A 27,835-nucleotide genomic window follows, 5' to 3' on the forward strand; every position below is an offset into this window, starting at 1 on the left:
TATCACTTTTTAACCTCTTTGTCTTCATGCATGTCAAATGCTTTTTTAAGCAGCACTTTCATTGCTCAATATAAAGAGAAATGAAGTCCTCATACACTCATCTATTGCATATTGAGTTGTTTTATTGAAAGTGAACAGTAACAATACTATATGAAAAAATGTAATACACAATTGAAATCAGTTATGAAGCCTGAGGATGGGTAACACTCAGATATTTACAAGACAATAGATAAACAAGATTAAATGCACCAGTAGATCTGTACTGCCCACCTGGAGCTCAAGTCCTGATATCTAAAATTAGCAAAGCATTAAAAAACTAATAGTAGCTGTATTTATTAACTCTATTGTAATTGCTGTTCATATGCATGCATGCTTTCTGTGACATCCCATGGAAAAGGAAGATTTAAAAATGTATACTTTTTTGTAAAGTGATGTTAATGTACTTTACTTTTTACTTTCTCTTTACTTTTTTTTTTTTTTTTACTGTATTTGATTGCTATTCTTGTGGTAAAAACATTTGCTCCTTGTTACCCCATAAAGATGAAGAAAAGTAGTACTAAAAATGTATGCAATAAATAAATACTTAAATATATAAATGTGAAAATAAATAAAAGTACACAAAAAAGAAAAGAAAAAGAGCAAATAAATATGAGGGTAAACAAATAAGTAAATAAATGTAAATATAATTCTTAAAATATTTTAAATTCATATTTTTTTTACTCAGTTCTCAGAATAAATGGGTACACCCCCTTTTGAAAAAATATGTAGCCCATACGTTTTGATGCATTTAAAGCTAATTTATTGAATTGTGATATCTATTATAATAAGAGTTTTGTCACCAAACATACTTAGGAATAGAAGGTAATACAGTTAAATTCCAATGAATTATTGAAAAAAGAAATCGTCAACTACTAAAAACAACAAAATGTCTGTAAAATTGTATATATTTTTAGCTTTCTCTTGATTTTTCCTGTTTAAAATTGTACTTGCAAACACACACATGCTTGGACATCAAAAATGATGACTTAACTGCAAATTGTTTACTCATTTCAGTTACATTTTTGATTCACAAATGCTAAATTTTGAAAACGGCTCCTCAATTTATTGTGATTGTTTAAAAAGGAGTTTGCCAGCTATATAGAAGCTTTAAAAGTAATAAAGGGTGAGAAGGCTAAATAGTTGTCTGATTTGTTTCTAGAATATGGTTTTATTTAACCCCTTACAGAGTTTGATGTTTGCACGGTATGTTGTTCTTTCTCGTTAAGTCATTTTGTACATTTTTTAGTTTATTTGTATATTTGTTAATTTTATGGTTTTATATTTTATTTTCTGTATATCTGACATGTCTCAGTCAGTTTGTGCAAGAGTATATTTGGTTTGAGTTTGGCCTAAATTGTTATGTTTTTGAAAGGCAAAATAATAATAATAATAATAATAATAATAATAATAATAATAATAATAAAAGGAAGTGTATTTGGTCCTTTTGTATATACTTTTGGAGGTCATCGTAATCATCCAGCAGGTGGCAGTGCAGCTCAATTGTTTCGAGTCAACCGTGAAATAAACAAAGGCCTTCGTGAGTTCAGCATATAGATTTATTCATTGTAATATATATACTGTTCAAACAAATACAAAAACTATAACAAACAAGAAGACTCTGATACAAATCGTTCACCCCCTGTTCCGTGTAAGTGGCAAACAGAGCTTTATCGCCTCAGATTGTAAGTTATATCTGAATACAGTCTGTAAAAGTCTTTCTCTTGCTGATTTATACAGTTGTGACATTCAAAATATTGACATCAATCATTTGTTATCGATGGTGAAAATTAACCAGAATTTGTTTTGGCTTTTGGTATCGCCAGTGGATATGAAAGCTTAAAATTGCAGCACAATCAGAGTCGTATGTTTATATTTAATATCTACACTGTGTTTGTGTTTAGCACACGGTAGGCAGTGCTGGATACTGAGGCACAGCTCAGGAGCAGCATTACAACAACCAAAGATGCTCAATGCACACCTTTGGTTATTCAGTCAGTCTGTGGTGAATTGGTAACGACAGGCCTCGTCGACGACCACGACAGAGGAACCCAAAAGGCAGTGTTTATTGTGTAAGTGCGAAGTTTGTAGACTTTATATTAATAGTGTCAAAGAAATGTGGATGGTTGGGAGGCTTTAGCTCATTAAAATGGATGTGCAGTGAATTACACCGTGATTTACATAATATAATGCTTTTTATACAGCGCCTACACGTTACAAATTAGCATAAAATGAAACGAAGAACAACTGGCACTCTTCCATAGTCTTCACAAGTGGATAAAGATTTGACATCAACACAGAGGCACCAACATGAAATACAAAAATACTTCGTGACCACTACAATCCTTGCCTTGACACACACTTGATCTGACTGAGCATATATCAATATAATTATTATCTTTTTTAAGAAAATTAATTATCTGTTAGACTTCATTTTGGTGTGTCGTTTTATTGTTTAGTAATACCATTAATCATCCTACGAGTGAAGGTTTGTTAGTTTTGATCAACTGATTCTGTCCCTTCTATTGCAGCTACATTAATATCTACAGGCCATCCACACGATTATCATATATTTTATGCATTAATATGACACGATTCAACAATGTCAGTTGATTTCAAGTTTGTTGAACATTTACAAAATAAATGATCATCCCGAAGCTATTATATTTTAGGCTTTCAGATACATCACATACACTAACTTTGCACCACTGTTTTTTTGTTTCTTCACATATATAACCAAACCACTGTGCAATTTTTAATCTACATCTGTGTATAAACTTTTGAAATAATTAAGATGCGTGAAAGTGAACTGTGGGGTTATTTCTGGCTGTAAAGCCGGAGACATGAGAAGCTAAATTCTGTCTGAAGTCCACAGAATGAAGACACTGTTACAACAGCCGAGTTCACGATAGCAACTTTGACGTTTTTTTTTTTTTTCTCATTTTCTCATACTTTTAACCTTCAAAAATATCCGAAAGAAAAATACTCTTTAACATTGAAAACTTTATACAGTTAAGTAAAAGCTTTAAGGCAAATAAAAGAGCTGGAATTGTATAAGTATCAGAGTAACCTGATAGAAAACTACTCTGAACCATCACAATCGGTTCTTATGTATATGCCTTAAAACATGATGATTAAAAACAAGAGATCCCAGAGTAAAGAAAACAGAAAAACCTAAAAAAAAAACAACAACAATTCTATAATGACAACGGAAGATGATCAAACTATTACAATTAAAAATATATCAAAATATAAAAACGTTTTAAAAAGAGTGTTTTGGTGTGGTGGAATACACTTGAAATGAGAAATTTGCTAATTAATAATACAGCTTTGGCTTGTTAAAAAAATGATGAGAAGTATTTAAAAAATATAAAAATAAAGAGGGGAAAGAATTATAACATTAGAATGTACTTAATAAATAAATAAATAAAACGAGCCCTGGCGTTTCAGGCGAAGCCATGATGTAGTTTGGCACGATCTGTAACTCTCCTGTGTCTCACAGAATGTCCAGAAAGGTGTTCTTTTTAATCCCAAAACCTGTGCTTGTACTTTATACATTCTAGAGCTTTTCCTTATCTCACATTTTAATGTTGTAATTCTGTTGCACAGCCGATGGAGTAGAAAGCAGCTGCTAAGAAACCAGCGAACAGAGATCGAGGAGCAGCTGGTCTCTGTTCATGACTCTCTCCTGAGCTTCAGCCCCCAGTGCAACCCCCTCTTTATACAAAAGGCAAACTATAGAGGTATGTGAACAATCTGAGTTTGATTTCCAGTGTCTGTTTGAATATGTGTGAAGGAGTGTGTCTCTTCAGCAGTCGGCTGATTTGGGCGTCTCCTCGCCCTCTGCTGACAGTGGAGCAGTCTGCTCCTTCAGCTCAATCCCCTCTGCAGACTCATCGGTTTTCTTTACTTCCTCCATTGGATACACCACCACACAGAATTTCTGGCCCAGGTATGTCATCTTGTCTGTAAACACAAAGAGAGGAATTTGGTTCACGTGTCATACGTCAATAATAATCTTCTTCAAACGTCAGCAACAATCTTCTTTAAATCAATATAAAGGCTTTATATCTATCTATCAATTTGCTAATCTCTGCAATCAGCCATACATTCTGAAATAACTTAGAATATATTTTATTCCTAAAAGTGTAAACTGACACTTATTACATTTTTTAATTAATATTTGATATATTGTAGACAGAATCCTTTAGTTTAGTCGACTAAAACTAACCATTTCTTATTTGAAATCAAACAAACATTATCATTTTTATTTAGCTTACTAGATGTGCTAAAAAAACATGAATAATTTATAATTAATAAATAAATGACACATAACACAAATAATGTCAAAAACTCAATAATTTAAATATATATAAAAAAATAAGTATAAAAATAAGAACAAATTAAAACAATTAATAAAAATACAAAAGTATAACACTCATACTACAATAACATCAAGTTTGCTATTATTTGATTACAAATATGTTTTATTATGCTGCCTAATATTTTTGTGGAAATCGTGATACACTTTTTAAAGATACTTTTTTTCCACAAAAGTAAAAAAAAAAAAAGCAGTTATTTAAAGTTAAATACTCTGTATCATTATAAATACTGCCCCTTTTAACCATTTTAATGTACCCTTGCTAATTAGTCTTAATCATCTTTGTTATGCTGTCTCTGTTCAAACATAATATAGCAATCATGAAGTCCCACACGTGTGTGAACTGTATTCCACTCACCAACAAATGTATTGAAACATTGGGGCTTGTTGTCCCAGTAAACGCCCAAGAAATAGACAGGGACTCCAGTAAGCATGATGGCCAAGCCAATGCCACAAACCACAGGCTCCGAGTACAGAGAGAAGATCAGCAGGAAGGCCCAGAAGAGCAGGTAGATCACAGGCCACACCAGACTGATCTGTGAGGAGTAAAAGAGAGGTTAGCAATCTGAAGGAAAAAATAATCTTTCATCTGATATGGCAGGAATGTACGAAAAATACCACGAACTGGACAAGCACATCAAAATAGCAAAATTGATACCAGAATAATGGAATACAGGTGGCAAGTTGTCAGTGAAAGGAACACATTTTAAAAAAGGCTCATTTTACAAGTCATCTAGAGAAAAACTGTTAATTTTTACCCTTTTAATCCATTCAGTCGATTGTGGGGCCTGGCAAGACCATTTTTAGCTTAGCATAAATCATTGAATCAGATTAGACCATTAGCATCACTCACTCTCTCTTAAAACAAGCTATTTAAATAGTAACCCTTCTGTAATAAATTGTGTACTAAGTCCAACAGAAAATGAAAAGTGGATATTTTCTAGGTCAGTATGTTTAGGAACTTTACTCTCATTCTGGTGTAATAAACAAGGACCTTTGCTGCCGTATCATCAGGAGCAATAATATTTTGCATCGCCTGAAAATAGTCCCCAGCTAGGTAATGGTTTCTGTCAGCCTTTGAACATGATGTAATTAGAGAAGAGTAAAGTTTTAAATAGGAAAATTATCTAAGCAGTTATTTTTTCATTTTTTGAGCGAGATGCTAATGGTCTAATCCAATTCAGTGATTTATGCTAAGCTAAGCTAAAAGTGCTCCAGCCAGACCCGGAGATTGGTTAAACAGATAAAAAAAAAGGTGAAAGTCAACTATTTAACTCTAGGGGAGTTAATAGGGGAGCCTTTTCCAAAAAAAAAGTGGAGTGTTTCTTAAAAATTCAACAGAAAGACAATAATTATTTTTTTATCATTAGCAATTCTTACTTTAATTGGTCGGTGCATATCTGGTTGTTTAATCCGCAGCACAATCTGCCCAGCAACAGTGACACCGTAGAAGAGGTAGTTGATGAAACCCACATAGTTGATGAGTGTGTACATGTCACTGGTGCACAGCATCAGAAGTGTTGAAATGCACTGCAAAATAGCAACAGAGAGGTTTATTTAACAAACGAGGTAACATTAAATATGATGATGATGTCATGAAATAGACAAGGGACCAAGTGAAATCTTAAATTTGACAGATGTACAGTTGGATTACATGATGCATGACAGTGCATGTATACTGTATTATACTCACAGTGAAGAGCAGGGCTGGAATAGGAGTGCAGCGCTTCACATGAATCATAGCCAGCAGACTAGGCAGATGGCCTTCACGAGCACCCGCGAAAAACAACCTGAACAACACGAGGACAGTCCAGCAATACTGTTATTCAGGAGAACATGACATGGAGGAGAGAGAGTATGTGAAGATAGATAGATAGATAGATAGATAGATAGATAGATAGATAGATAGATAGATAGATAGATAGATAGATAGATAGATAGATAGATAGATAGATAGATAGATAGATAGATAGATAGATAGATAGATAGATAGATAGATAGAATGACATAAAAGAGTGTTGTGTATGAATGGTGTGTATGAATAAATGAATGAATGATGGATGGATGCAGGGAGGGAGGGACTGACCGAGAGGAGGTGAACAGGGAGCCGTTGACCCCCCCAAATGTGGACAAGGCCACAGAGATGGGCATGATCCATGACATCACCCCCAACAGCTTCTCACCAAACGTCTGGGAGAGAGCAACAGAGTGGTGAAGGAGAGAAAAGAGACAAGCAGAGAAAAAGAGGTTGCATACATGCATTATTAGCTTCATACTGCTTTCATTCAAAAAATAATAATCATTAGAAGCCAATGCAGGAGATTGCGGAGTCTGATATATCTGTTTAAATGGTACATCTGAGGACATCAAGAGTTCATTCCAAGTATCAATCTGAGAACATTAACTATTGATACTTGGTAGATATGTCAAAGAATCTCCTGCATGAAGTAAAACAATAGTTGGGTTCACAGTCTGGCAGCATGTGACTGCTGAGAATGGACACAGGTCACTCACCACAGCTACAGCATTAGATGCCAGCAGCTCCTGAGGGCTCATGGCGGTGACGTAGGCGATGTTAGCAAAGACGTACACGAAGGTCACAAGGGGAATAGAGATGAAGATAGCACGGGGGAGGTTCCTAAAGGGGGGTAAAAAAAGAGTGTTCAGTCAGAATTGGAACACTGGATTATTTCAGCCTACCCAATACATGTAACTCTTGAGGCCATTTGAATCATATTGTAATTGCTTCTTCAGAGTCCCCATGAAGTCAAATTAAAAGTTTTTTTTTATTATTTATAGTTTTATTTAATAATAATGAATTATTTATTATTGTTATTATTATTTTAATAAATTAGATAAATTACAGTAAAAAAAATGAAAGTTTTTTTTAGATGTTAGTATTAAGTTTGTCTTGAGGACATCTGAAGCTTCAAAACAGTGACAGAATTCACATTAGATGAAAAAATGTCACTTTGTCACAGCCAAGTGAATAAACGTGTTATTTGATGTCATCTCATACTTTAGTTTCTCTATTTACTCTATTCTCTATTTGATACGTCCCGCCCCCTTCGAGACACTATTGCTAATGCTGAAATGCTAGTCAATTATTCACACATCAACAGGGTTTCATCAAGTCAATTTTAAGACTTTTTAAGACCTTTTAAAGATCATTATGAATAAAAGGTTGGACTTACACAGGGCTAAGCGCTATGGGTTTTTTCTGATCTTTCTAAAAACCATTAAAAGCAAATGTTAGTGCAAGCAAGATAATAAACCATATTGGTAAATAGAGAATAAAAGTTATATTGAACGTTAGTGATTGGCTGTGTGTTTGCCCGATTGGGTAGCTTAACATGCACAGCTGAAAATTAAGACTAGTCTAAAATGATTTAAGACTTACAACACAATATTTCAGTCAAGAATTTTTAAGTTCTAAAGTTTTGTATTTGAAAGTTAAGACATTTTAAGACTTCAGATCCATCTACTCATTACTCGTTCCCCCACAGGGGGAAACACATTGCCCACATGCATACAAAATAATTACTATGTACTGTAAAAATGTTGAGTTCTATACAAATCCTTCATGTTGTCACAACATAAAAATTAAGTCAACGTAATCATTTTTACAAATTTAAGTTTATTGAACATAAAACAATTAAGTTGTTCAAAAAACCTTAAGAATTGTGGTGTTTTGACAAATTTTAAGTAGTTTTAATGTCATTTTTGAGTGTATGGACTGTGGCTGTCATGAGTCTAAAGGTTATTGCACAGAGTTAGAAAATTCTGCCGTATTTTTCATACAGTAAAAAATAAATTCGACCTGTTCTGTGAATCATATTGTCTAACACTGCCTTCGAAACTTTCGTCTGTCATAAAAAAACTCGAACACAGTACGATTTTTTTTGTTTTTCGCATCTGAAATTTTTTTTTGACATTTTTTTGATGGTGTTTTGACAGTTTAGAGCACAGGTGTCAAACTCAGTTCCAGAAGGGCCGCAGCTCTGCACAGTTTAGTTCCAACTCTAATTAAACACACCTGATCAAAATAATTAAGTCCTTTAGGCTTGTTTAAAAGCTACAGGTAAGTGTGTTGGAGCAGGGTTGGAACTAAACTGTGCAGGACTTCGCCCCTCCAGGAATTGAGTTTGCACCCCTGGTTTAGAGCAACCTTACAAGCGATGGGCAAAATACAAAATGGCGTCACTTGAGCCACAGAAAACTTTACAAACCCCCTGCTGGCTATTGCTGCTTGGTGTGTTTTTGTATGTGTGTGTCCACTACAGTACTATATTATACTGCCTATAGACAGTATAATGTCTATGGGCAGTACATTCAACGAACTGCCCATAGACATTATAATTGCCTCATGTACTGCTTTGGTTCATTGCTTTGACATGTCAATGCGGCCGCAACCTATTATAATGTCCATAGGTAGGCTACTCTACTACCAGCCTCGGTCTCAGATTTGTTTACTTATGTGAACGTGAATGACAAGCAATGATTCAAAATTCCACTGATTTTCTGAAATAAAATTTGGAGATAAATCAGCGCAGCTCTTTGATAATGAGCTGAACTCTCCTTCCTGTATTGGATGTCGACAATATGTAGCATATCCCTTTTTCTTTTTCTTCTTTGGAGAAGAGAGAGAAGCATTACTGCTTGAAATGCCTTAAAAATGTTTTTTTGCAATGGATTAATTCATGTGCATCAGATTCAGTGTGCAAGGTTTGTGTACATGATGAATTTTTCAGATATGAATACGCTTACGAAAGTTTTGGATTTCAGTGTGCAAAGATCTATAGACTCAATAACTCTGAATGGCAATTGGCTCAATAACTCTGAGTTGTGACAAATGCTAAATGTGATTTGACTAATTTTGAAAAGGGGGAGGAGCTACTCCATCCCACCTTCTCTTTCTGCATTATTTGAAATTACATCAAACATTGACTAATTTGTATCTAGTTAATGTTAACTTAAATCCTGAAGACCAGAGTACTAAATGACTGTGAGTTCTTTGAATAAAATCTGCCTTACACATAAGGGTCGACCAGTTCCTCTGTGACATAATTGAGGAAATTCCAGCCACCGTAGGCGAAGGACCCCTGTAGAAATGCCAGAGCAATCAGACCGACATCATAATCTTGAAATGGTTCGAAAGCATTGGCTGGCTCCAACCAGTAATACTCGCCTGCAGAAGGAGAAAAGGGTACACTGATTATCAAGCATGAAAGAGAAATATGTTATAAAATGGCTGTTTTTTGATTTGCTGGGTAGTTAACTTTTAGCAAACGCTTCAACCAGAACAACTCAAAGTCAAACAACACAGCGACTGAAGGTCAAGGACCAAGAATTACATTGTGTTCTTAATACGTTGTAAAAAAAAAACTAAAATTGAGCTGGATTTAGAGGAAAAAAAACTTGGATAAATAAGCAGACCATTTAAAAAATACACCTGGTAACTTGACCTGCCTTTTCTAGCAAATCAACATCAAAATAGTCTACCAACTAGTCTACCGACAGATTCCCACAACCAAATATCCAGTTAGAACCAGTTTGAAACCGTGCCTATCGCTTTAAATCTACAATCTTTTTGTTCCTTAAGCCATAGTATTAATTCCACTTTTCTAGGGTCAGGCCTTTGGGTCACATGTACTCTCTGAACTCGCTCTGAGAGCATACATGACCCCATGTGAAAAGCACAGCCATCGCCAACTAACCCAAATCCAGTTGTTTTAGAGCTTGTGCGTGGAATCACATCTGTCACTCTCATATTATCAGGTCAGTCTCTGAGCTAGCAGGTCCTCTTGCAGTGTGATCATTATTGAATCCTTTCTGACGCACAGCCGCATTATCAGTGTTATTCTTTATTAGAGGGTCTGAACCCAGTCACTTTTTGCTGACACAACCAGGAAAAAAGAGGGAAGTGCTGTGCTTTCAGTTTTCTGAAGAATTTACGAAGCTATTAGAAATGAAGCAAGAGGACAGGGTTAGTCACGCATGCACACTTGTACAAAAAGACAAGCATTGCACGTAGCCTCACACTCAGAGTGTATTGAATAGCTGGTTATGCACAGGCATATGGTATACAATACGTACCCTTGCAGATTTGTACGATGCCCATGATGATGATAAGAATGAGTGCCAGAAGTTTCCCTGCGGTGAAGACATCCTGTACTCTTGTAGCCCAGCGCACGCTGGAACAATTCACCCAAGTCAGCAGCACTGAAACACACAGAAACACACGTTAACACACAGACACACACACTATGAATCGCTTGTAAGATTAATGAGCGCCCTGCAGTTTAAGTAGTCCAGTATGCCAAAGGATTATAAAATAATGCTTTCAGCTATGAGAAATTAATCAGACACACAATTATAAGCTCAGAATAGACCTTTAAGTGAATCTGTAGAATATTGACAACTGAATGCACTGCTAACAGGCAAGTCAAATGCAGATTATTTAGTCTTAAATTGCAGGTATATTTTTTGGAGTAACCAAATATACACTGTATGAGTAAAAAAAAAAAAATCACACACAAAAATTGACAACAAAAAGCATATCTCTTAATGTAAAATGTGGCAGTCAGTTTAAGTTATATGTTTGGTTATTTGTTTGTGTTTTATGTAAATATTGTCATATTTCCTATTAGTTCAATAAAAACAATAAAATAAAATATTAATAAAAAATATGATATTAAAAAATAACAAGGATATCAAGGGCTCTATTTTAAAGATCTAGACGGAAAGTCTAAAGAACAAAAGGCATTAAGGGGTTTCTGAATCCACTTTTGCTGTTTTAAGGGCGGAAAAATATGCTCTGAGCTCTAGTGCAAGGTCTAACAGGGTTGTGCTTAGAGCATAACGTGCATTAAAAAAATCAGAGTCTCATCTCCCATTCCTTTAAGTTGTGTCGCGCTATGGCACATTTTCTATTTACATGGCAGACTTTGTAAGTGGAAAAACTGAATGCTTTACTAGCGAGAAAACAGCGAGTTAAACAAAGTATTTTTAGCAGGAGGAAAAAGAATCAGCCTTCTCCATACGGCCTCTTTACTTTGTCTTTACTTTACTTTTACTTTTTACTTTACCCCTTCACTTTCGTGGATAAGCAAATGGTGTTGTATACACTCCACGGAGAACATTCATTAGCCCGCATATTTAATTTAGTTTGTTAAGCGAAAAGATTTGTTTCAAAACTATTTCCAAATTCAGTTCTAATTTATAGCAAATGAATAAATTTACAATAATAAAATGTGAAAATGTGGTCAACAAACTGTTCTATCCAAACACACGTCAAATGCCCCATATGGTCCAAAACCCAACACGTGGACAAATCTAAGTCTAAATACTAAAATCTATATTTGCATGTAACAGCCTAAATACTACTACTAATAATAATAACATTATACAAAAGTAAACTGTCATGAATAAACTGAAAAAGTCCCCCGAGATGAAGAAGTCATGGAGGCAGTAGTTTTTATATTTAAGTAGTATTACATATACAGTATAACATTTTAATCCTTTATTTTTTCATATGTAAAGATATTTGTGTATTGCTGTACATTCTGTTTGTATTATGCAAAGTGTAAGCATTTAGACACATAGGTGCACAACTTTAAAGCTGAATTTCTCAGTAATTGGAATTTCTAAAACCTCAGATTCCAGATTTTTTAAAGAATTGGCCAAATATTGTCCTATCCTAACCATATATCAATGCTTATACACCTACACTTATTTATTGCGCTTTCAGGTGATATATACATTTCAATAATTAAAAAAAAATTACATTTTAGTTTTGTGATCCTGGGTCACATATTCAAATCAATGTACTTTATGTGCCAAATGACTCATAGTCACATGCCCATAGTCTGCCGATGGCATGTGACAGACATATTTGCCCATAAAAAAAAGAAGGACACAAGAAACCTGAGCATGCAAGTAAACTTTGAGTCTTGCATTTTGAGAACTTGCAAGATATGCAAAAGTGCTGCTTCTTGATTTGCCCATCAGAGTTTTTTCCTGCTTCTTCGACATACTATATCTGTTGTAAAACAAAAACTTCCTTTTGCAGTTGTATTTGTGCCAGGAGCGTACTTATATTCCTTTCTTAGGCAGCTAATTAGGTTCTGACACAAGCCAAGTTTTTCCTGTTTCTTCGACATACTATATCTGTTGTAAAACAAAAACTTATCCAATTCAATAATAATTCAAATAGGCCTGGTCGCCAGGCAGACCAATGCTGGTAGCAACCTTTAGATAGAGCAACTAGTGTGAACTATGTGTGAATTGAGAGGTTTGTGTGAAAGGGGCTTAACAGTAAAAGTTTTTGGCTCTTTTTCAGTTTGAATTTGCTTCCACCTGCAGTAGCATCTAGTCCCGACATTAAAAAGCAAGTCATGTGATATTAGGCATGGTGGGGCATTCTGTCACACAATATTAGAGAATAATACAATAAAGAACATGCATTTAATTATATTATAAACACAGTGATTAATTATTTATTAATTAAACTTTTACAAATATTACAATTGTTGAGCTGCAGCACCAAATGCTTCAAGACTTTATAGTGTAGTTTAACATAAATATTTTAATGTTAATCTTACCTACAACATGCAGGAGATATTACATGAAAATGCTATTTCTATTGGAGGACTGTTTGTTAACACTGCACAATAAGACTCCATTTGTTAACATTAGTTCATTTGACTAACTAGTCATGATGAAAACTACAAAAGCATTTATTAATCTTGGGTGATGTAAAAAAAATTTTGTTAATGACTATTAACTCGTTAAAATCATAATTGTTTTATTAAATGAAGTTAATAAACTTTTACACTAACTGTAAGATATAGCTTTAACAAATATGGCTATACTGCTTTTTAACATTTATTTATAAGATTTTATCATAGTTAACAAACAAAAGTAAAAGAAAATGACAGTACAAATAGAAAAATATATAACAGTACAAATTTGATTAAAAGAATAAAATAATTAAACACACTATAACCCTCATATGGTGTACATAAACAATAAAAGACGTGCATTCATTTTACAAATTAAGCATGTGCTTGGCAGCATGATATATTAGTTAAAACAAATAATGTTAATAAAAGAAAAGAGAAAATTTTAAGAAAAGGGAAGTGGCTATACTATTAATTTCAATATACTAACTAAAATTCACTATAATAAGATCCTATTGTAAAGTGTTACCTGTTCTACTTTAACATTTTTTGCAATTAAATTAGCTTACTCCGAACAAATTATGTACAATAAAGCAATACAAAACAGTTTTTTGGTGAAAATATGTTGCTGTCATAAGCTTACACATAATATATGATCATTTGAGTTTGTGGCTAAAGTGACAAACAGTTTTGAAGTGCAAAATGACACCCTGCTTAATACAACGCAAAGAAAATATAGTCACGCTACAAAAAATCCTTCTCTTACTTAGAGTTTTTTTTGTTTGTTTCTAGTGCAAATATCTAAACATTCTTAAATCAAGAAACATTCTTTTAGACAGGTCAAAAAATATTGTCTTGTTTTCAGAAATAATGTCAATATTATGTGAGTTTTACCTTGAAACAAGCAAAATAATCTTATTTCAAAGTGAAAACAAGATTATTTTGCTTACCCTATTGGAAGATTATTTTGCACATTTTTGTTCTAAAAACAAGACTTTTTTTAACATGACCAAAAAATGCTTCTTGATTTACAAATTTTAATTAAATATTTAGACTAGAAACAACACAAAAAACTCTACGTAAGAAAAGCAGCGCAAACCAAGCAAAGCTTTGAGTGTGGAGCTGCATTAATCCTTGTGTCTTATCTGTGTGAAAGAAACACAGCCTCGCAATGTCGAGCCTCTATCTCAGACCTAATGTGTCTTGAGATAAGGGCATGTGTTGCATTCTGGGAAATGGACTGGAGGGGGACATGCTAAAGAGGGTGGTGCTTGTGAAACTTTCAGAAAGGGAAAAAAGAAGCAGAAATGCAAGAGAGTTACAGACAGATTCCTGTTAAAATTAGGGTAGTGAAATTTGCACTACATCGTATATTGTGCTAATCTGAGCATGCAGAAACAATTTCTGACAACAGGAGTCTTACTTCAATAAGCTGCTTACAGTGAAGGTCACATATATGCACAATGTTACTCATTTAACTTTCCGTACTTAGCCTCTTTATTCAAGTCAGATCATGTGCTACGTTTTTGGCAGCTCATGTACACTCATGGCCTCTGTTCTAAAATATAGTGGATTGTGGTTTTTTCCACACTGGATTTGCCACAGTGGCCCTATTTTCACTTCACATTTCAATGTGATCAATACAATCACAAGTGTGTAAATGGGGATTTGAATAACCAAAACACACTATCTAAAAAGTGTAAACGGCCAAAATTCTTTCCAATTTGATAATTATGTATGATTCTATTGTGTTTTGTAGTATACATAACTTTTAAGGAGTAGTTTGTGCATAAAGTGTTCTTAATACCATTTCATTTTTTAATTAATTACAACCTTTAACTGTCAGAAGTTTGCTGGCGACACAAGTAATGCATTAAAGGGTGGTTTTCAATGCTGCTAGTATTTGGCCAGGACAAGGTATCTAAATGGCAGCCTTATTTCTGACTTCCTTTTGCAGTTGTATTTGTGCCAGGAGTGTACTTATATTCCCTACTTCAGCAGCTAATAAGGTTCTGACACAAAGCCATGTGCACAATTCTACAATTGCAGCACTATGAAAAGGCATAAAGGAGTAGAGAACAGGGACATCCTGTGAAATTATGTCAGAGTTTCCACTTTTGCTCTTTCACACACTTCCTGCCGTTCTCTAAACAAAACAAAGGCAAAGCAAAAAATTAAAAATAAAAGGTTTTAGGGTTGCTTGAGAACATCTGGTTAAATAAAAAAAAAACTGTTCTATTTCAGCCAATCAGAACATTTTAATTGTGATACAGCTGTTCGACCTTGAGGGCCTTAAAACCTGCAAATCTGTTAACTTGCAAATTTTTTTTGTAATTTTTAGTGCAATATTTTGCATGAATTTAAATGCATTATCTTTCCATTTCTATGGAAAGATGTTCAGTGACTCAAATATTATTGTAATAAATATATCTGTTTAATAATCTCTTTTGTTCAAATCCACCAATATATATTACCCAAATTCACTGAGAAATGGATAAAAATATTCATTATTAAAATTGGGTGTACTCAAATATGCTGAGCACTGTATATTGGGACTATTTTCGATCTTTTATTTAACCTGCATAAATCGTCATGTCCTCAAACGATGTTTTGCACAAAAAGCATACAGTTATATTTGTTAATCTTTAAATATACTGTATTGTACCCTTTCTAAGACATATCATAACAAAGTAATATTTCACCATTTGACCCCTCTACTTTTTCTTAGTGTCTCTCTTGTTTGGCTGTCTACATATAGCTTGCAGTATTTGTAGCTCCAGCGTGAAGTTTGTGGAAAGCCCACGCTCAAAACTTCTTGACGCCATGAAAAACATCATTCCATTCATCTTCACACATCCCTTTCTCTTTCACTGTCTATTTGCACATTTTCCCACAACCTCTCTTTCCCCTCTCCCAGAGTAAGACCCCTTGGTCTTCTTCATTCACACTTCGATCCATCTCTCTTTTTCTGACAGTCCCAAAACTCTGGCTTTCTTGCCCTGGTCATCAGTGCTCTTTCACCAGAGCGTGAGTTGACCTAATGGTCAAACATAAGAGGCTCTAGCAAAAAACTCATTCCTAGCAACAATGTGTGCATGCACTATCAGAGAAAAATGCCTAAAATATACAAGTGTTAACAAGCGAGCCACAAGCAGATGTGGAAAAAGCTGTTGTGTAAGTTGTTGTTGCCTCTGTGAGGTAAACTACATAAAACAAACTGTTCCCCCAAGGTATTGAAAGTATACAGAATTCAACAAGACTTTTTTTTCTCATGAAGAGCTCTTTATATACATATTTATACACTTATAATGAGTGTTAATTTCGTTGACGAAAAATTGTCATCATAATTTTCGTGATGAACAAGATAGCACCGACAAAAACTAGAGGAAACCTAAATAAAAATGAAGTGATGATGACCACAGCTATAATTAAAAATATACATTTTCATTGATTAATAACAACAAGATGAAAACGTGATTAAGGGAAATTTTTTGTAAAATATGCAATCAGAATTAAAATATACAATCAGAATCTTGGTATGTGTGATGCATGACACACATACACATTTAAAAACTAACTGGTCCACTGTAGTTCTAAAGTGACATGCTAGAGAATCATCCCAAAATTCATGGAAAGGTAAACTCAGATCTTTTTTCATTTACCTGAGTAACTGAAATTGTATAGCCTCTCGCTGATTTTTAGAGAATTGACTCTGTTAGATTGTACATTAAAAGTTATTAAATCAGTCATTTTGAAATTCATATGATCATGGCATTTATTTTCGTGAGGAGTTTCCTCGTGTTTCATTTTAGCTGCACCTACAGTTTAGCTGACTTGCGGTAGGTTTACGCACTGTCTGTGTCTGCCGTTATAGTCATGATAACAGCCATTTACAGTGTACCTCTACCACAAAACAATTTATTTAGGGCGTCATTCAGCGACGTGATTATTTCTTACGTTTGTAAGGATGTAATGATACTATAGTGCTATGATCTCCGCTTATCAAGGAGTCGCATACAACATTAAAGATAACGAAAGTGCATTAAACTGAAGCGCACTTTTATTTTTTACATACATTTTCGCTTTAGAATTCACTTTAGATTAGAAATCTTGAGTAGATTTAGTCGACTAAAACTAGACTAAAACTAAAATGATTTAGAAGACTATATGACTAAAACTATAATGGAATTTTAGTCAAAAGACTAAAACTAAATCAAAATTTGCTGTCAAAATGAACACTGTTTATAGTATTTAACATCAATTTTGTCTTAATCGAATCTTAATGAAGTTTTAATATAACTATATTCCCATTTACATATGCATTGATAAGATTGATAAGCTAGCCAGTAAATCCTAAAGCGAAACATTTAATAGTATGGGAGCATCACTGTTCATCTAAATAACTGGACAATGAGATGCGAGTTTGTACTTCTGGTACTCACACAAGCAGATGGCAGCGAGTATCCGCAGACCGTTCTCTGGGGGGAAGCAGGTGGGAAATAGAGGCTGCAGAACGTAGTTGGAGAAGGTGAGAGCAATGACTGCCTGGTTAGTAGGGTAGATTACCAATACAGCAATCCATAATCGCAGAAACCTGTAGAAGACAAACATACAAGACTCTTATTGTATTTCCTTAAGCGAAAAAATTACTCATCAGAAGGTAATACAATGGGATTTTAATGATTGACTACCAAAAACATGATTTCATGCTTTCTTTTTAGCTAATGATAAGTCGTTATTTTATTTGGATATAGCAGTGTCTTCTGTTTTTAGTATTGACTTAATGCGTATGCAGTATACTTTATTGGCATCATTCGCTGGTGTGGAGTGAATCCGAGTCACGACTGAGTGACTTTATGACTGAATGCTAATGGCTGTCCATTTGCAGAGTCCATGATTAGTGCAGTCACCGTGATAAGCAAGGGTTGTTGCTGCGTGAACAAAGCCAGGATTGTAAAGTTTGATTGACCACTGACTACCTATAAGTGGACTAAGAAATGTTTAGTTAAGATGTTAACAAGCTAATTACCATACAACGACAGTGGCAATCTCATTGACAGAAGATTACAGTCATTTGAGGGAAAAGTATAGGATTCCCAAAGGATAAACCAAGCTATTTTCCATTCGTTCGCAGTAAGCCTAAGCTTTCCACAGTTTCTGACTGGCTCACTCTGGTGCTTGCAGTGTAATACTTTAATCAGAAACAGAACTGTATTTATTGCACATTAATGAAAACTAAATTCTGCCGAATCTCTGAACACTCATGTCTTTGAAATCAATGCATTGTTTTTCATCAGGTTTGTTAAATCTCTGACTTAAAGGATTTTCATGATACAATTACTCTAAAGTCTACATTTCTATAATTAATTTAACTACTTAAAAAGGAAAAACGGCTGCAGCTTTTAGACATAACTTATAGATTTCTGACTTTAGTCAATTAGTAAAAGACACTAAAAATATTATTAAAATGAACGTGTGGCCGAAAACTCTCACCCTGCAAGTCCTCCAAAGATGTCCTTGACATAAGAGTAGTCGCCTCCAGATTTTGGTATAGTAACGCCCAGCTCAGCATAGCAGAGTGCGCCAATCGCTGTTATAATGCCTGTAAGAATCCATACAATGAGGGCCAGGCCTACCGAACTGGCATTTTCCAACACTCCCTTTGGGCTGACAAAGATTCCAGAGCCAATGATGTTACCTGAAAATGACAAAACATAGAGGTTGAGTATTGGAAATGTAAATTAAAATAGAAAGCAGGTCAGAAAGATAGAAGGGAATTGCACTGATTATGAATTCAAAAACCTATATGCCTAATGGATGTCTGGATGAATTTACTAAAGTGCTCTAAATGAAAAGCCAGAGAGACGTTATCACGAGTAAAGGATTTAAAGAGATTTGGGATTTGTCAGGAGTGCATTAAGGACATACATTTTGAAAATATGTCCAACTTTATTTTAAATGAATAATTATTTTCATGGTATGATCAGTATTATGAATTTACAATTACATGTTCATGGAATATTAATTAAACATCCACTATTAAACATTCTTCAAGAGATAGAATATGAAGAGTTGAATCTTCCTTTTAATCTAGGATAAATCCTAATCTCTTTACATTAATGCTGGATGATGATCTAAATCACTTCCACTTCCTCTCGATATTATTCTGAAAATTAATGACAGAATATAGTGCTTTCTTAATTCTATGCATCCTTAAAATACATGATAAGAAGTCAGTGACGCTTTCTTGATAGAGATATAGAGATCTGCAAGACCTAAAAGTGGCAAAGTATGATATTGGAAAACCAATAAAGGAAAGCAGGACAGTGTATGAATCAAACGGAAATGAAAATGTCAGAGGCAGAGAAAACGTGAGGAAGGAGAGGGAGGATGAGCCAAGAGAAGAGAGACAGAGCAGGTGGTGAGAGGGATTCACACAGAGCTGACTGTAATTTGCTGAGTTAGTATTCAGCGTGACTAATGGAGTGAGTACACATAGCAAATAAATGGGGGAGAGCGTGGATTTGTATAGCTGTATAACAGTGTGTGCACTTTACATAGAGCCCCAATGGTGAGTGTGTTTATGACATACAATATACTGGCTCTAAAATTGTGCTAATACTTAAATTACATTGACGAAAACTAGGTATGTGACAATAACCGTTTTAAAGGTATACCATGGTTTGAAAAAGTCAAGGTTTTAAAGCCACCCAAATTTTCTGCTTTACCGTTCCTAAAGTATATATAATATATATATATAAATATATATATATATATATATATATATATATATATATATATATATATATATATATATATATATATATAATGGAAGTCAATAGCTGTTTTTTTTTCTTCAATATATCAACTCTTGTGTTGAACGGAATAAATAAACACAAAGAGATTTGTAACAAATATAGGGTGAGTAAATAATGACATTTACATTTTTTTATGTTCTGACTTTTTTAGGGAATTTTAAGGTTCACCTAAAGGCCACAGGAGGGCACAATAGGCAATACAAAGAAATAACAACTGTCTTTGAAAAAACATGCGTAACGTCTAAATTACAGTAATCAAAAATAACTTAGCAAATCATTTAAACTATTATTAATAAACAAGCATCATGCATTTAGGTATAGCATTAAAAAAGCTGAAGTCACACAGATTTAAAAATATGAAGGAGTAATCTACACTCTCAGAAATAAAGATACACAATCTGTCACTGGGGTGGTACAGATTGCAAATAAAAATCAAGCAGTGCAAAAAATATTTGCAATAAAAAGAATATATATTTGCAAAACATTTTTATAGCATTGCCTTTACAAAACCATCCAGTCAGTTGCAATGCTCATTTTAGTCAGATTTTTAGTCAACCGTAAGTTTGTGATTGCTGTTTTCTCTTTGGACTTCACGTTTCCGTGCATTTCACTTTGTGGCCCTGATTTGACTAGGGGACGGAGTCAAAGGAACTTGGGAGTTTACAAGGTACCCGGACCAGCCTCCATTTAAGCGATGTCATCACCTGGAGACACAATCTCCCTGAGGTGTTCTTACAGCCCAGTAGGTCTGAGCCTGCCGTAAACACCCAAGTTCCCTTGTAAAGGCAATGCTATAAAAATTTTTTTGCAAATATTTATTGTTTTTTTTTATTGCAAATATTGTTTTAGTAAAGATTTTATTTGCACAGCTAGATTTTTATTTGCAGTTTTCTTTTTGGTTTGCAAATTTCATTTTTATTTCTCAAAATTTAATTTTCGCTTTGTGATTTTTGGAGATTTCTATTTATTTATTTATTTTTTGCTCAATACTTTATTTTTTGTTTGCAGAACGTTTTCTTTGTTATTTTGCAAGTATATATGGAAATGGAATAAACCATTTATACCTTGTATGTAATTATTATTATTATGTTTTATTTGGAATCTTAGTCATTTTGAGGAGTGACTACCGGCTCAGCACATGTAACTGTGGTTTATTCTTTAATCCTTTCTAATTGCAAGACAAGTCTGGGCATTGAGACAGACTCATGCAGGTGGAAATTCAGGTAAACAGAGTTTCTGTCCTGTTACATCTCTGCCCTCGATTAAAGCAACTACTCCATATTTCCTTTGCAGGATTGTCGTTGCAAATGTTTTCTGTGAATCACTTGGAAACAAATGTCTACTAAGAACTATAAACAAGTAATTAGATCTTCTCTGTAGCTTTTGCTATCTTACAAAATAATCCAATCAAAAGGAATATCCATAAACTTTCATAACACCTGAGCGTCGATTTTTGTCTCCCGCTTCAATTCACTGATTTAATCTCTGCCATGAAAAAGCGCGGCCAAGATATGATTATCACAAACTTCAGCATGTCCCATGACCTCAAAGTACAAATTTCACAACTTTATACAATCTAAGCTATCTCTTACTATTGCCAAAGAATGCAGAAATTGATCTGGTTTCAACCAGCTAAACCAGATGGGAAATATGGACATCCACTAGTTTTATGACTGATTGGTAATTTTTGTGCACACTTGTACATCAAGAGGTCCTGCTGACTTAAGTGGAAAAATATGCAGATGGGTTTCCTTTTCATACTACATCCGCTTGCTTCCCTTGTGTGCTTTCACCACGCATACAGCACAGGAACACAGAAGCAATCTCTGATTTAACATTCTGGTTTTGTTAGTCTACTCAAATTGATCACATCATGCAGTGCCAAGCCTTGTTAAACATTGCATTGATGGAAGGATTACAGAGAAGTTCCACCTTTCAGCTCAAAGCACAAGTCGCCTTTAAAATTAAAGCTTTTTTGGCTATTTAAAGCAGAACATGCATGCATATTAGCTGTACCAGCCTATTTTCTTTTTATTTTTTCCATGATTTAGGAAAAAAGCTCCAAGATTATCTACTTTTAGTTGCATGGCATTTACATTTGTTGTTTGACAATTTTCCCTGTGCAGAATGCAACCACTTCAGTATTAGTCAACACAAATGTTAGTTTTGCTTGAGGAAATGGTTTGTTTTACAGATGAATAGCATTGACGTTTGCTGTTGTTCAGTGAATTTTATTGTATAAGTCAATCATTGAATCCAGAGAGGGTTTTTTTTGAAGGTGAATGAAGGTTAATGAAGGATGAAGGTGAAAGATTGCTTGATATATACAGTACATGAAAAAAATTGCTGCTTGTTCAAACTACTCATTTAAAATTAGCCGAACCACCACAATTCTTAAGTTTTTTGGGTGGACAACTTAATTTTTTATATTCAACCAACTATGGAGCACACAAATCCTTTATTTTTTCAAATTGAAGATACTTCAGTTCAAAGATTTGGTTGAATTTAAAACAGCACAATTTATGTTTAAAGCTATTAACAAATTACTTCTGTATAGCATACAAACGTTTTTGAAGAAGGACAAGGGGGATATAATCTGAGAGAAGAACAAAATCTTAGGAGGTTAAAAACAAGGACTTAAAAAAATGTGTACATGTGTATGTGGTGTGAAATTATGGGACAGTCTGGAACAGATTGTCAAAATATGTCAGGAAATATATCAATTTCAAAAGTTGTATAAAATATATATTATTAAATATAATGATTAATAGAGGTGATTGAAAAGGAACAAAATGAGAAAGCTACACCGTAAAACCCGCCATTCAACTTTATCAAATGAAATGAGTGTAGTTAACTCAAAATTGACTGAAAGTTCTACCTCCTGAAAAGGAGTCAATTGAATACCTCATTACTTCAACTTAAATGGAGTAAGTTCACATGAACCCTATAGATTATTTTTAACTCAAATGGTTTGTTGCAACCAGTTTCCTCAATTGGTTTAGTTGCCTTAACTTATTGGGTTTTACAGTATTCAGTTTGTTTGAGTTCTCTTCATTTATCAGATTTTACTGTGCTCAAATGGCTTTTTTTACTCAAATAGATTAAGTTCTCATTAGGATTAGTTTTTTTTTTTACTTAAATGGTTTGTTGCAATCGGTTTCCTCAAATGGTTTGAGTTACCTTAACTTTTTGGGTTTTACAGTGTATGATGACATTTTCAGTAATGGCTTTTTGCAATACAATGTATGCTTTGGGTCTATGTTATAAAACGTAAATGTGCAAATGGAATCAAACATATAGTATGTCAAAGATGCCAGAAGAATGAAATATGTTTCATGTAAAACTCGTATGTCTCATGTAAAAAGAAGAGATAAGTAAATGAAGAAATAAGTTGAAGTAATAAGTGAATGATGTGTGTGCATGGCAATGGGGTGGGGAAAATAATAAGATTGTACTTCATCCCGGTACATTTTTGACCATGATTAAAATGTATTTTGTTTAAAGAATTGTTTTGTGCATGATGAAATCAAATCAAATCAACCAAAAATAGAAAAAAACATTTACTTCATTGATTTGCGTTGGGACAACATGAAGTGATTGTGTGGAACCCAGCAGTTTTTAGTTTCGATTTTAAATGCTATTTGGCTTTAAAAGTAACTTATTTGCTAGCTATACTATATATCCACACGTTTAACAATAGAATACTCCTATTTAAGAATTAGGTCTATGATTCCCATTAAAGGAGATGGCCCTATGGCCTACATGGAATATAGGCCAGGATGGTGCCAAAGTGACCGCATTGAACTAACTTGCCTTAAAATCAGTTCACTCTTTTTTATCAGCTTATCATATTTACATGCCAATTATTGTGCAGATACATTGCCTTTTTATCGTGCAGTGATGTTACAGTTACAGTCACTTGTACTTTTATTTATTACTCTCACTAACATGCTTGCTTAGGTCTCTCAACAGTGCTATTGATTTTCTTTCACCCATTTATTGATCCAACTATTTTTGTGGGTCTGTAACCTTGATGGCTAGTTTCCTTTTTACAAATTCACATATAAAATCAAACCAACGCATCCCCCCACCCAAAAACAAACTAGGTTAAAGCTTGTTCAGTTATGCAGAATCTTTGTAATTAATACTAAATGGACAGATAAAAGCTAAAAAGTTCCACAAAATGGCTAAACGCTTTTTAATATGTTCAGCAATAATCCCATTTATTAATGTCTTTTAATAATTTACAGTTTTCAGTTCTACATAAAGCTGCAACCATGAAGAAAATCAAGAGGAAATGAGAGCACAATTCAATTGTATTAAGTTTATTAATTATAACAAAATTCCTCACTTGGATTTCATTTTAATCAGCTTAATGGAGGATTAATCTACAAAACATAACTGTATTAGTAAAAAAAACCTCTGTTGCAAATAAAAAATAATGGAGTGCCATCATAAATTGCTGACTTGTATAGTTTATAACACTTTACACCTTTAAGCCAACTCAGTGTTTGCTTTCTACAGTCAATTCATAAACATTTAGACATTCAAGGTTTTATTGCTCTTTGTAGATCCTACAATGCAGCAAATTCAACAGAAACTATATAAAAGCAAGTCAAAAACTACAGAAAGTTCACCTTCAAGTTCATCCTTCATTTCCAACTCACAAAGGGTTTAATATCTTAGTGAATGGGGTTGATAAGGATGAGAATGGCAGCCGTTATAAAGCATTCTAATAAATCTAATGTACACAGAGAACAAAGGCCAGAGGAAAGCTTTGAGCAATCTGAAGTGACAATCAGCTGATAATAATGTTCACGTGGGCTGACTGAGAGCATGTGAATATATGACCCGATCAAGGTTGTTGAAGAGGATTATTGCAGTTAAAATGTGGGTTGGGATTATCTTGAGTTGGTTTTACTTTTCATGACTTCAAATATATTTTTATAGCTTAATGCTGCTTGAACTGTAAATGAACAACACCACTGTGACAGTCTGACAGAGTTCAGCATGTTTCCTCCCCCCATTTCCTCTTATGTTGTTTGTGGTCACAGACTGACTTGATTTTTTTTACTTTATTTACAGAGGACAAAAGAGAGAGTGAAAAAGAACATATTTAATGCCATAGCCACGCAGGTGCTTGTCTTTTTTAGCTTATGTACCATAATACCACTGTAAAAAAAAACATGCATGTTCTGCAGAAGTGATAAACCAATATATATTGGCCTATAAATTACTGATATTTAGCCATTATCAGCATTCTGTCTGTTGTTAATGGCTAGTGCACATATTCTATTTATAACACCTTTTAGTTAAGCTTGATTGTTTATGTAAAATAAGTGTTCTTTTAAATGCAATCATTATACACAGTACATTTTGTATACTATAATTAAACAAAATAAATGCAATACTGAATAATGTAACCCTTTATCAGACAAATAATCATACACTCTATGGTAACTTCGTTGACATTGATTACAATATTACTTTTTAAAGTCAGTCTTAAAAGTTCAAAAGTCTTGTATTAACCCACTGTAAAAAGGTTGACTCAACTTAATATTGTATGGTAACTTGCTGCAGAGTTTATTTTTGAGTTGACTCAGCTTAAATCGAGTCAGGGGCAGTACTGGAGTTGAAAGTTGAATCAACTTAAAAAAGCTCTGCAGAAAGCTCTGCCTTACAAGTCTACAGTGCAGTTACAGTCCAGTTTTTTCCCCCAAAAAGTATGTCTACAAGGGTTAATGAGAAATGAAAATTCTGTTACAATCATGTTGTTCCATACCCCCAAGGCTTTCATTCATCTTTGGAACACAAATGAACAGGGTATCTATCTGCAGGGTCTTAAATTACAAAAACTACATTTTTGGCCTTAAAAAGTCCTATAAATTCACTGAAGTATTGTCTTGTAGGTCTTAAATCACTTCAAATGGGTCTCAATTTTTATGTTGTTTATGTAAATCTACCCAATCAATCCAAGACACATCCAATCGCCAACAATGCATATTTTTAGCAATACAATATTCATAACTAATATAATAGCAGTCTAATGTTTTAGCTTATGTTGAACAAAATGTATGGATAAAACTAGGGTCTGCTTGATTAGACACATTATTTAAAATTTAATTAAAAATAACTAAAACATTTTTTTTGATGAAGTATTTTTTTTCTGCTGGGCCTAAATATATTTTAGAGCTTAGCCCTTTATGTGTCTGAAATTATTCTGGATGAAATCTGAGAGCTACCTGATATTCCATAGACAACAATGGTCCCGGCTTGTTCAAAGCCCAGAAAGCTACCAAAAACATTGTAAAAACAGTCCCTGTGTCTTCACTTTTCAGTGGTAGAAATAGAATATTATGAAGCCATGAGAATACTTTTGTTTGCATAAACTACTGAGCATGACAGATAAAGAGCACAACCCTTTCATGAATGTGCACCCTATACTGACACTGAGACAAGGAAACTGTTAAATGAAGTTATTTATTACCACTAAAGGCATGTGATCAGATTATAGGATGATTTTTTGGTGTTTTTCTGGACTTTGAAGAGGTGGGAAATATTTTTGACTCTGAAGGTTTAGGGAGCTCTCAGATTTCATCAAAATGTTTACATTCTTATTCTAAAAACTAAGGTCATGGGGGTTGGAATGACATCAATGTGAATAATTAATGACATAATTATTATCTTTAGATGAACTAACCATTTAAGGACCATTATCATCCTAATAGCCTAACTAAATCATCATTAAACTACAATTAAAAATGTGCTTTAATATTTATAGTTAAACTATGGCTTTAAATGGTATGATTTGCCGATTAAAAATCCATTTTTATCGTGCAAATAATATAAAAAACGCATTGGCTATAAGCTATTTATTAGACTGTTATTGTTTTGTAAAGTATCTGGTTTCCCCATTTCTACAGTATGAGAAATAGAAGCAATCCAATTCATATGAGATAAAAGACCGTAAGATGTTTCATTCATGCATTCATAATTGCATGCTTAAAGCAAACGATCACTCACCGACAATAATGCCGCACGCACTGACGAGGCCGATCTCTTTCTTCAGCGCCACTGACTGCCCTGCTGTATTGCCCGTGTCTGCTGCTCCTCCATCCTCGCTGGCGGTGCTCGGGGCTGCGCTGCCTCTTTGTCTCGGTCCATCCGTCATTTTGGTAATTGAGATGTCCAATCCTCGATATTGAGCGATGATGCTTGAGCAGCGCTTGACTTATAGGCTACCGCCGGTCAGATCTCAGATAGCGACCGCCAGGGTACACATATACAGCCAGAATACTGTCTCGAGGAATTACGGCACCGTATCTTCCCTTTATCTACATGAAGCTGCTCTGAGACATGTGTCGCTATTGATTTTATTTTATAGCACGTGGAAATATCAAAGTAAAGATAGGCGACTGCAATGCGAGGCTTTAAAATGAATTTAAAAACTAGGCACACTATTCAATGTCATTGAAATGTAAGATTTCCGTTTTGACAGTGAAGTCACGCACTACTTTTAAACAAAAATAAGAAAACTACAAAAACACCTTAAGCGCTAATTGTCCGTTTGTTGCGTCAGTGATGAAGATTATCCAGGATTTGATCTGCAATTTAAACCTAAAACAGCGCGCTCGTGAGGCCGAAAACCTGTTTCGTATTTGTCCCACTTTTTTCCTTCCTGTAACGTTAACTGTTACCTGTTATAAATCGGATGCTTCCTCGTTCCTAAAACAACGCGCGCATCGTATTGTCGAAGAGTCCCTGTGTAGATCAGTGTCCGCGCACTGAAAACAGTTGGCGTCTCCAGTGATATCCACAGCACCAGTGGTCCAAGCGCCTCCAACAGTCTGTAGTATTTACTCCATATGTCAAGTCCTCCAGCCCGCCTCCATATGTACCGTCGCGCCTCCTCCCCTCCT

At 34.3% G+C, this 27,835-nt stretch overlaps 1 protein-coding gene across 1 annotated transcript; it reads right to left on the bottom strand.

Annotated features, from left to right (window-relative positions):
- Window positions 1-1,577: 1,577 nt before the first annotated feature.
- On the bottom strand, window positions 1,578-27,783 carry slc7a8a (solute carrier family 7 member 8a). Its single transcript, NM_001271897.1, has 11 exons — window positions 26,940-27,783; window positions 18,592-18,796; window positions 17,541-17,692; window positions 10,514-10,639; window positions 9,452-9,605; window positions 6,932-7,055; window positions 6,504-6,607; window positions 6,111-6,207; window positions 5,798-5,947; window positions 4,776-4,953; window positions 1,578-4,002 (listed from the first exon to the last, which is right to left on the bottom strand). Exons 1-11 carry the CDS (start codon window positions 27,085-27,087, stop codon window positions 3,845-3,847), a joined length of 1,596 nt encoding a protein of 531 aa, NP_001258826.1. The 5' UTR covers window positions 27,088-27,783; the 3' UTR covers window positions 1,578-3,844.
- Window positions 27,784-27,835: the final 52 nt, after the last annotated feature.

The sequence above is a fragment of the Danio rerio genome, chromosome 7, assembly GCF_049306965.1.
Source record: "Danio rerio strain Tuebingen ecotype United States chromosome 7, GRCz12tu, whole genome shotgun sequence".
In the NCBI taxonomy this organism is placed as follows: domain Eukaryota; kingdom Metazoa; phylum Chordata; class Actinopteri; order Cypriniformes; family Danionidae; genus Danio; species Danio rerio.